This window comes from Pteropus medius, unplaced genomic scaffold (assembly GCF_902729225.1).
Source record: "Pteropus medius unplaced genomic scaffold, Ma_sr-lr_union100, whole genome shotgun sequence".
Taxonomy (NCBI): Eukaryota; Metazoa; Chordata; class Mammalia; order Chiroptera; family Pteropodidae; genus Pteropus; species Pteropus medius.
Genome location: NW_024349505.1, coordinates 1,679,991 through 1,692,105, shown reverse-complemented (window position 1 = coordinate 1,692,105; position 12,115 = coordinate 1,679,991). Strand labels below are relative to the sequence as shown.

The 12,115-nt window shown below is 31.9% G+C and overlaps 1 protein-coding gene across 1 annotated transcript in view; it reads left to right on the top strand.

Moving 5' to 3' along the window:
• The window catches only part of CNTN5 (contactin 5), a 1,114,755-nt gene that overhangs the window by 1,053,527 nt on the left and 49,113 nt on the right, over nt 1-12,115 (top strand). Inside the window, exon 19 of the mRNA XM_039881982.1 lies at nt 11,942-12,012. Within this exon, the coding sequence (XP_039737916.1) occupies nt 11,942-12,012 (71 nt within the window). The remainder of the gene's footprint in view (nt 1-11,941; nt 12,013-12,115) is intronic.

Genomic DNA, 12,115 nt, shown 5'->3' with positions numbered 1-12,115 from the left:
AACTCTAATTGAAAAATAAAATTTTCTTGAAAAGAAAGAACAACAACAACAAAAAGAATGAAGAATTTGTCTTATTTCTTCATTGTTCTATCTTCAGCACCTAAATAGTGTCAGGCACTAGTACTCCATATGTCTTTGTTGAAAGGTTGAAAGGGAAGATTTTTTTTTTCCTTTATATGCCCCTAAACACACCAGTACCTGGGTCAAAGACACATGTACATAGAAGACTAAGAGGTAACTGTTGTCTACTTTGTTTAATAGTTATAGAATTGGACCAAAAATGTGATTTGTGACTTCTCACAAATTGAACAAAGCTTATAATTAAAATAAACTATCGAAAGAGTTGATTATCTAAAACGCACTAGGTTTAGGCCTTTAAAAAAAGTATTTCTCTAAAATACACTGATTTCACTCATATGTTGGATATAAACCTGAAAGCAATAAATGAAGAAGACAAACAAACAAAAATTCACAGTCACAGACAATAGTATGATTGTTACCAAAGGAAAGAAGGGTTGGAGGAAGGTAAGTAAGGGTAAAAGGGGTCAAATATATGGTGACGGAAGGAGGTTTGACTTTAGATGGTGAACACACAATGCAATATACAGATGACATATTATTGAATCGTACACTTGAAACTAATATAATTTTATTAACCAATGTCACCCGAATAATTTAATTAATAAAGTAAATAAATAAATAAATAAATAGATCATGAGATAAAATACATTGGTTCTTTTAAAAAAGAAATAAAGAATAACCATACAAAATATGTTCAGATTCTTTCCATTTCCAAAAATTAAGCAACTTGGAAAATAAAAGACAAAGTAGCCTAAATATGTTGGAAAAGATTCATTCACAGAAAATTCAATTTTTCTGTTTTTGTGATTTGCCTATTATAAGGTTTTTTTTGTTTTGTTTTGTTTTTTCCTGCTACTTTTTCAACAGTGTGAGTTTTAAATGAACATAATTGCCTGGTTGGATTTTCATGCATTCATAAAATCAGCCATGCTTTCATTGTGTACAGGTGTTCATTAATTAAGAGCATAACAGGTTAGTTGTTCCTCATTTTATGTGCTCACTGTGAAGATATTGAAATAACTGCCAATATCAGTACTTATGCACACATATTTTCTAAAAAGCACTGTCTTATTTTGCATATTGTTAATTGAGTTTAAACAAAGACAAAGATTGCTGCCTAATTCAGAGGCTCTCTATAAATATTCATTTCAAAAATAATCCATTTAGGATGAATAATCCTTTTAGACTTTTTATAGTATAAATTTTCTAACTATTAAAAAGCATTTTAGTAAAAACACTTTTACTTTTCCAACTAAAATGTATTTAGATGATGCATTTTAAAAGATTTCTTCCTCATCTATTTCTGCATATACCTCAATCATACAGCTCGTTTCTCCATTTTATCAAGTTCTGTATACACAATATACTTTAGTCCATTAAAATCTTATGAAAGAGAAGAGAAATAGCATGAAAAATGCATGAAGTACTCTACTTTGAAAGCGAGTTGAGGAAGCCTTGTACTGCCTATTTTATGTTTCTTATGTTTTAGTACCACACAGGGTTAGAGCTTCTAATGGTGTTGAACCAAGTGTTGAGTTTTGTGCCTGCTTTTTCAGGCAGCACAGATTAAAAGGGACACCAATATCCTGAGACGTCCTCCCAAACGACACACTCTGCCTCCATTAAGTACATGCCCTGTATTTTAAAAGACGATCTTGTTCTAATGGGCCAAATAAACTTTGAAAACAGGCAGAGCTGCTTAGGAAAGTCTCACATTCAGGATATTAAGTTGAAAGTTTATGTCTCTTTAAAATTCTCTCATTTACTAAACTATTCTAAATCCAAAAGCAGCTTTAGTAAAGCATTTTTACCTTTCTCACACACCAAAAAGTTAATATTTCTTGCAATTTCCTCTAAAATATATTTAGAATTTTCAAGTCATCAAAACATTGTTAGTAGTCAATAAATATAAGGTAAATTGGTTCAATCTGACTTTTTATTAGTAAGATGTCAAAATAGTAATACAAATATATGTTTTTTACTTTAATGTACATTTATATTTATTTCCAGTACAATTTTATTATAAATTATAGATAGATAAATGATAGGTAGGTAGGTAGGTAGATAGATAGATAGATAGATAGATAGATAGATAGATAGATAGATAGATGTAAATATGCCTGTGTTTAATTTTGGAATTGTGTTACATTATCAAAACAACATATAAATTTTAGTTATGTAATGGAAATGCTTTCTCTGTCATTTAAAAACATGACAAGAGAAAATCACGCTTTAGGAAATTAATTTGAAATATATGCTATGGTAGAAATGAAAAAAATGTAAAAGTGAATACATCCCTTAAACATTAATATTCTATAAGTTATATATTTAGAACAGTAATTGTAAATGATAAATGAAAAGAAGTTAGTGATATAACCTGTAATTTAGAAAGCTTTGGTCTTCTCTACAGTATAAAATGTTTTATTACCAAAGCTCTTGGTATAAATCTCAATATTTGCAGTTTATTTCAAATTATTATATATATGTGTACATGTGTGTGTATGTGTGTGCGTGTATATATATATATTTCTATCTTCTATCTGTACTTAAGAGTTTGAGTCTTGGAGTTAGGCAGACTTGGTTAATGTTCTTCTCTGACACTTACTGGTAGTGAACATAGGTAAGACATATTTTTCAAGGCTCAATTTTCTTACTTATAAAATGGGGTAATATAACTACCTACTCCTTTGGATGACTGTATTAAATAAGATAATGCATGCAGAGAGCCTAGCATAGTGCCTGATACATGGTAAATGCTTAATAGTAGCCATTTATTATTATTTTTATTATTATCATTATTATTATCATAATCATTCATTTTATTGAGGTATTACTTTATTAAGTGGAAATTTAAACCATGGTAATCATGCATTAGTTGCTTTTTTCATATTGAAGAAACATTTTCAGGTTAAATATATGTTTGTTGATATAATTAGGCCATCCAATCTCTTGGCTTGCAGCTAGATCCACCAAAATGCTCTCCCACTGAGAAGTCTCTGCTGCAGACTGTGTGCTACCAGGCCCTGCTGCTCAACCCATCTGAAGGGCTTGGGAATCAAGAGAACCTTTCAGAGTGTGGTGCATAATAAAGACCATGCCTCTTCTCTAAATCTCCCTCACCCTCCACGTATGGCCTTTACATGCTGCTTTTCTTGTCTAGCCAGGCCTCAGTCTATAAGTGGATTGCAGTAGTGTCCCAACATGTGGACATTTTCTTTGCTTCTTATAGCATAGATAAGACAAAGGGAGCAGAGAAAAAGAAGTATCAAATGAAAGACCATGCTTTGAAAAATTTATTCCACGTTCAAATAGTTTTCCAGTTGCTTAGTACACTGTATTCTGTCCTACCATTCTCTTTTGACACCGAAATGGAAAATGTCACACACACAGTTGTCCAAAAGGAAAAATATTTTTTCACATTTAAGAGATTAATCCTCAGCCAGGTAAATATGAGTATCAATTAGACAAACATGAAAATCTTTCCTAGCATTACTACTTCTTGTACTATATCATAGTTATATAACTTGTTTACTAAACAGCCTGAACTCTAGAATTTAAGCATAAAATAGTTTTCTTTTTCTCTCAGTACTACTTTCCAATATGATCCATCTGATCTCTGGCTTCAGCCTCAACTACATCCAAGGCAGATTTAGGTACTAGGGCAATCTCATTCTCAGGTATTAAAAAAATTTCATTTTCATGTAAATAAAAACTTTAATCTCACTTCCAATTTCTTGTTTTTCTCCCTTCATCCCAGCAAAGGCTTGACCCAGGGATATTGATCCATCTTTTTTTCTTCTTCTTTTCACTTACTTCCCTCACCTTCAAACTTCCACTCTGAGCACTTCCTGAGACAGACAAAAAGAAGAGGAAAACTAGTTGGTGGTACAATTTGTGGTTCTCAGATAGGTGTCGAGTACTCCATGTGATGGCATTTGTCCACATGTTTCTTTCTCTTAGAGGGTGCATTGGGTTCTTTGGAGACTTTTCTATCCTAGTCTAGCAGGCAGCCTGACTGGGTATGATTCTAACAGATTTTTTTAAACCCACCTCTCATTGTGTCTATTGGCCCACAGTAATCATTTCACATTTCTGTCCTGCCAAACTCTAGAAATACAGGGTGTTCTCAAAAACTATTTTGCTCTCTGCTCTAGTAGCATTGTGTGGGGCTGGGTCATTGTACAAAATTCTCAAGCTCGATGGCATCCAGCAAGTATGTGAGGAGTAAGTAATTGTACTCTTTGCAGCAGCTGCTTTGCTTCTCTCCTTACTTAGCTTGAGAGGGAAATGACAGTCCCACTTCCCTTCTATTGATGAGTAGTGGTGGAGGGAGATGCCACAGCCCATCCATCTGCTAAGCTGACAGCCTTCTTTCAAAATATTTCTTGTGCTAAAATTCTTTATATATGAGCTGGTGGGGAGTAATAGGAAAGGGTCATGAAATTTTATTTCTCTATTTCTTAGCAATTTTATAGTTTTGTCTAGCCCACCTCACTTTAGCATCCAAGGTTATGTGTGGCTCAACCCAAGTCCAGAAAAAATTTATTTAGCTTCTTACTACAATTTCATAATTTCTTTAGTTGTACATTATCTTCCTCTTTCTTAAAGGATCTTACTTCGTTAATATCTTCACAGTTCTTGTTCATGATAATTACTTAGAAATGTTGTTGACTTCAAAAGTTATGGAAAGAACACAATAAAATATTATTGTAATATAAGATAGGATTGAATTAGTTTTTTCTGGGGGGGGTGTGGATTTGCCTTGTAAATGGCATTTAATAGAGTTTTGAAAGCCAGACCAAATAGGACTCAGGCAGAATTATTTATAGGAGGAAATTAAAACTACAGTTGTCAGGCACTGGTGTGTGCAGAGAAAAGGCATAAGGCTATGGGGTATTTCAAGGTCTTTCTGGTCTGTTTCTAAGAAAATACATAGATAATATAAATCATTCAGCTGAAATAATTGGGAAATTCTAAAAGAAAATAGTATTAAATGAACATTATAGCTTTCTTCAGCCCGATGAGTAATTTAATTATATTAAATAAAAGAAATAGTTCTTAGCAACATTAAGAGAAGGGAAAAATCATGGCAAGCAACAGAACTCTAAGACCAAATATCAATAATTAGGAAAAAAGAAGATAACACTATGGCTCATATAGCAGACAGTACTTTTAAATCATGAAACCACTTTGGTTCAGGCAAGTATTTTCTGCAAAATATATACAAGAAATAGATCTTCAGATTCAAAGGCATTTTGCAAGCAAGATGGTAAATTTTTTTTAAAAAAATGCTTTTCTAACAGAAACCTGACTAATTGTTATGTATGTCTTTATCTGATAAATAACAAAGTGACAGAAGAACAGAAGAAGATTTAAATGTGAAAGATAAATGGACAATAAGAGATTATCAACCCAGGAGTAAATGTGAGACACTCAAATTAGACTTTTTTTCTAACTTCCTGGTCCCCATAATACCATACACCATTCATAAATCACAAACCATGTTCTAGGCCCTGTGCTAAGCATTTGCCTTTCGTTCTATCATTTAATTCTCATATTAACCCTCTAAAACAAGAAGTGTTTATCTTTATTTTACAATTCGGAAAAAGAATTAGAGAGATTTAAAAACTTGCACAAGGTCACCTATTAAGTGACAGAGCTAAAATTCTAACCTATTCCTTACACAAAAGATGGTGCCTCCCAAATTGTCTCCCTCCCAGCTTCTTTCTCTTCTTTTTCCTTGTTCTCTTTTTACCATATGTGTCAACAAATTTCATTTAAAGATTATTTTGCCCATCCTCTGCTTCTACTTCCTTATAGACTGTTATAAATAAAGTTAAGAGAATATGAGTTGGTAAACACCATTTGTTGCATATACTCACCTCTTTGCTCTTGACATCGTTCATGAAAAGTTTCATAAATCAGAGAAGTCTTACATTTCCTAAAATAATCTTAGTAACCTCTTTTGCAAATCAAAAATGGTATGTTTCCTAATTTCTAAATTAAAACCAGCTAAGCCAAAAAGATTATAAAGATTTCCAAAAATGACTACAGCATAGGAAACCATCAACAAAATGAAAGAACAACCTACAGAATGAGAGAAGCTATGCACCAATGATACATCCAGTAGGGGTTAATATCCACAATATATAAAACTCATACAACTTAACAACAAGAAGACAATCCAATTTGAAAATAGAAAAAAGACCTGAATAGACATTTCTCCAAAGAGGACATACAGATGGCCAATAGGCATAAGAAAAGATGCTCAAGGTCACTAATTGTCAGAGAAATGCACATTAAAACCACGATGAGATATCACTTCACATCTATGAGAATGGCTGTCATCAATCAACAAAAAAACAAGTGTTGGCAAGAATATGTAGAAATGGAACCATCGTGCATTGTTGGTGGAATTGCGAATTAGTGTAGCCACTATGGAGAACAGTGTGGAGATTCCTTAAAAAATTAAAACTAGAATTGCATATGACCCAGAACAGAAATTCCACTTCTGGATATTTATCCAGAGAAATCCAAAATACCAATTTAAAAAGATATGTGCATCCTATGTTCATTACATCATTATTTACAATAACCAAGATATGGAAGCAACCTAAGTCCCTAACAATAGACAATTGGACAAAGAATATGTGATACATATATACAATGGATATATTGTATATATCAACCATAAAAAATGAAATCTTACCATTTGCAACAACATGGATAGACCTAGAAGGTATTATGCTAAGTGAAATAAGTCAGACAGAGAAAGACAAATACTATACGATTTCACCTATATGTGGAATCTAAAAGAACAAAATAAATGAACAAGCAAAACAAAAACAAGTTCATAGATACAGAGAACAAACTGATGGTTTCCAGATGGGAATGAGACTGAGAGATTTTTAATGAATACACATCAGCAGTCATAAAATAGTCATTGGGATGTCAATTATAGTGTGGGGTATATAGTCAATAATATTGTAATAACTATGTACAGTGTCGGGGAGTACTAGAATTATGAGAGATCACTTCATAAGTTATATAAATATCTAACCACTGAGCTGTACACCTGAAGCTACTATAATATTGAATGTCATCTGTAATTGAAAATAAAAAAGAAATTTTAAAAAATCACATTTGACTAGACTCATGCTGAACTTTTAGTGTTTACCATAGAAGACTTCACCATTTTCTCTTTTTCTAATCTAAGTATATAATAACATTATGTAATATGTATAAATTATAGTTCCAGGCACTGTGGTGAATAATTACGAAAATAACCTTAAAATATAGGTACTATTACTATCTGCATGAGGCAGCTGAAGAACAAAGAGGTTAAATATTCTTAGCCAACCAGCCAGAATTTTTCTCACTCCCACAAGAACACATTTACCTTTTGTGTATACATTGTATCTCTCCTATTGATAGGAATAAAAGCATTATTTGAACTGTTTAGGAAACATCATTCGTATTTTTTATCTTGGAAACTCTTCAAATTTAACTCTTTCTATAAAGTGAGCTTAAATGATAATTAACTGTAAAATATTGATGTGCCTTGTACTTCAATTCAGATAGGAAAAAAAAATGTTTTTTAAATTTCCCTCTTGACTCCCACCTTTACTATATAAACAACCTCCTTCCTTCTTTCTATTCATCTGTAACTTTCTTTCCAAACCAGTGACTGAATTACTATTAAGCTCCTAAACTATGTGGTTTCCTCCAGGTTTCTAATAAAGCTGTATTATTTAATGAGCCATATAAACATCTACTATAATAGATATTAGAAATATTTTAGGAAAAAAAAAGGTAGATTGGCAAATTATTTCATCCTGTACTTTTTGCTTAGTTAATTAAATTAATTAATGAGTGTTAATTAAAGCATGTTGTTAGTGTGACTAAATTTGCTAAAACTATTACACTTAGAGTTCTTTGAGATTCATACTTAAATTCATGCATGCTTAAAATAAGGTAGTACACTGTATTTTGGTCATTCTGAGTTTTTACAACAATATCTCCAGTGTATAAGGTGAAGAGAAACAATAGTCTATATTTCAATATGCCAGGTAAGGCATTAAGTAAGACAGCTAAGCATTTGCAGCTTGTGGGAAAAATATTAATTACATTATCTGTTCATGGAAGAGCTTTGTTCAGAAAGAAATTCAGGAGAATCAGAGTTTAAACTGTTACCCATACATGTAAACTTGGTTCTCTGAGCTAATAGGCTCAGGACATTTATCAGTAGATGACTGAGAGAAAAACATCTAGCTACTTAATTCTAAATTGGGTTCTCATTTATTACATGGAAAACATATTTGGTTTTTAAATAAATGTATATTTCTCTGAACTCAGCAAAAGAATTTATTAGATGTTGACTATATTAATTTTTTAATGTTATGTTTCTAATAAGAATTATAGAACTTTCAGAAGGGCTCTAAAAAATTAAGTCAAATTCCTATCATAAATATGTTGTTTTATAAATAAAAGAATGTAATTAAAATCAGTGGACTCCAGAGCATTACTGCAAAGATAACTGTGTGCCACCAACTTAAAAAGGAAATGAATGAGCATGGATCATCTGCATGTAATTAGGAAATTTAAACCAATTAGAATTAAAGTACTTATAATACACATTGTGCTCCTGACAACAAAACATGATTCCTGATCTGCTGTTATTAAAGCCTTTTCTTTTTTTGCTTGTTTTTATAGTTTTATTGATATATAATTGGCATATGACATTGTATTAGTTTAAGATGTACAACATAATAATTTGATATATGTATATATTGTGAAATTATCATAAGTTTAGTTAACATCTGTCATCTTAGTTACATTTTTTTCTTATCATGAGAACTTTTAAGATCTACTTTCTTAGCAACTTTCAAATATACAATACAGTAGTATTGCTAACATTTGCCATGCTGTACATTACACCTCCATGACTTATTTAGCTTATAACTGGAAGTTTGTACCTTCTGACCACTTTCACTCATTTCTGATATCCCGCACACCCTGCCTCTGGCAATCACCAATCTGTTCTGTTTCTATGAGTTCAGTTCCTTTAGATTCCACATATAAGTGAGATTATATAGTATTTGTCTTTCTTATTTTCTTCGTCTCACTTGTTTTACTTAATATGATTCCCTCAGAGTGCATCCATGTTGTCCCAATGGCAAGATTTTCTTCTTTTTTATGACTAATATTTCATACCACATTTTCTATAGCCAATTATTTGTTATTGGACACTTAGGTTGATTTCATGTCTTCAAAACCTTAAGTTTTCTACTAGTTGTTCCTATTATATCTATTAAGCTTTTTTATTTAAGAATAATTGATGTTTATACACATATACTATTAAAACACAATGAACTATAATGCTTCTTTTTGTGTCATTTATTGTACATTAAAATTGGAAGTAGTGTGATAAAAGGAGGATCTTGTTTCTTTATATTAAGTCAAATATGGGATATATTCTCTTGAAAAGAAATTAGCAGCAGTAGGAAAACCTCAAAGACTGATTTTAAATAATAAAAAGAACTTTATGCAATCTGGGTCATTTGTGTATAATCATCATAGAAACAAATTGAATCATAGAAAATCTTTTTATGCTTTCTTTTTTCCTCGAAGTAGAAATTTTCATCAAATTTTTTCACCAGTTTCTTTTTAATTTTCTTACTCAAAAAGTTAAAACTTTTAAGAAATTTAAATATGTCTTCTAAAAAAATAAAAGCATTAATGGAATGTGGAACAACACTGCCAAGCTTCAGAAGAAAGGTTTCAACTTTAAATAGTCTCTTGTATTTCATTCTATTCATTATCTTTTAAATGAGCTTCAAGAGTTGCCCACTAGAGAGCCTACAGCCTACTCTACAAATCTCATCTGGAGATTCCAACCATTCTCTTTTTAGATGATGCTTGAGGGCTGAGTAAAATAGAAAAGCATCTTTAGGGCCTAGTCTTTTCACAAAATCCGTGATCCAAAATTCAGGATGGTGTCCTCAAAGAAGAGGATTTAAAGTCCTAAATCTAGAGTATAAACTTAATTATTCTAATGTAATAGACAAAGTAGGTGACTCTGCTAGATATTACTTGTCATGTTATTTAGCTATTACTAGTCAGAGATTAATGTGAACCATGTTGGGGCAGGAGGAGGAGTGTGGATGCAGGGTACTACATTTTTTTTTTAAACTAACAAATGATACTCAGAGAAGCCATAATGGCATAATATTAACAGGTTAACTTGCTTCCACTATTTATTTGGCCATGCATTGATGGTCACAATATTCAGAACTCTGAGATTAACCACTGAGGGAATGTTTAGAACCTTATATCCCTACCCTTTTATACATAAAGTTAAACCAGCTCCCCTCCTGGGTGCCTTACCCATACCATACTATAAATGAATTTAGAATTAGTACTACATAACAGTGGTTTGGAGACATGGTGTCAAGACACTCTGATATGTCACAGGTTGTTATATGTAGCAATAAATATGACTGCCAACAAAAAAATCAAATTAATAAATGATTTGTTTGCTTTTTATATAAATAGGACATATTCACAGTTATTGATGTTATACTATCATTTTTTTTATCCTCAGTAGAATTCCTTGTGATGTCTTGAATGAGAGACAAAGGGATATCCAAGTCCAAGTAATTCTAGGGGAATTCATGAGTGTGAACTCCACGTATGAGTAAACTTTAGTATATGTTTAACTGTGCGAAGAGAAAGATTGGTAGCTGCTGTTGTGTATGTCCTTCATGTGCATGCATAAGAGAACTGTGGTTCATGGAGGAAAGTGCCCAAGGACATCGAAGTTTGGACTCTAATGAATAAAGTTTATTTATTTTAGTGGAGCCAATTATATAGTCACAGACTTTTCCACCTCCCTGGTCCAAGGAGAATTTTTTTTCTTTCTAGTTGAATATAAATTCCACATACAGTTTTCTGGTATATAAAATACTGTGTGACTATCTACCAGTAATTAATAGCCTTTCATCCAGGTGAGTAATTATGGGAATAAATTTATTGTTTATTAGTATATCAATATTGTTTAAAAACTATATCCTGAGATATAAAACCAATGCTGAAGTGTAAAATTGCTAATGCAGGCTCATAGCTTGGAAAATGATTTCTTTTAATAGTTTTCTTCATTTAACAGTTCTTCATTTGAAAATGTTCCCTTTTGACTGCAGATTTTGTGGTTTGGTGTAGTGAAAGGGAAATTTATTTCTTTGACACGTTTATTCTTTTAGTAGTTATTTATTTGAAATAGTTGCCTTGAGTACTTATATATTTTACAGTTTACAGAGAAATTCATTCTTGATAGATTTTTTTTCATGTTGATTCATTTAAATGTATTATCACTTCATGGAAGTGTTGCTAAGATTTCTTTAAACTAGACCTTCCTAGGGGGTGCTCATAAAACAATGTGGATTTTCCAGGCAGTCTACAAGCCCTGAAGCCACAGAAAAGAGGCACATCATTAGAAAAAAGGAGAAAACTCATAGGATAAATTTTAACCAACTATTAGTAGATGTCCTTAACTGTAGTGTTAATTATAATTTAGACCTTATTACCACAGAACACTTACAAAAGGACTAGTATGTGGTCCTCTTGGGGATTCAGTATGTGGCCATGAAAAATATGTGTTATTCTTTCGCATAGATTTGAAAACAGGGTATCTGTCACAAACATTTTGTTTTCATATTGAATATTACCACTGTAACTTTGAACAAAACTTTATTTATTTATTTCAGGATTTTACTCAACTTGAAGGTGTTATGATGTATTATTGTAGGGACACTTAAATTTCACATCTGTTTATTATTCACTCTGTGCCCATTTTTATCCACAGTTCCAAAGACAGCACCCACCAACGTAAGTGGAAGAAGTGGAAGAAGGCATGAGTTAGTCATTGCCTGGGAGGTAAGAAAGCCTGTACTCAGATGTCATAACTTGTTGATTCCTTAGACAATAAGGCTACATATCTAATATCTGTATTTGGTACAGAGAGACTGAGTAATTCTAT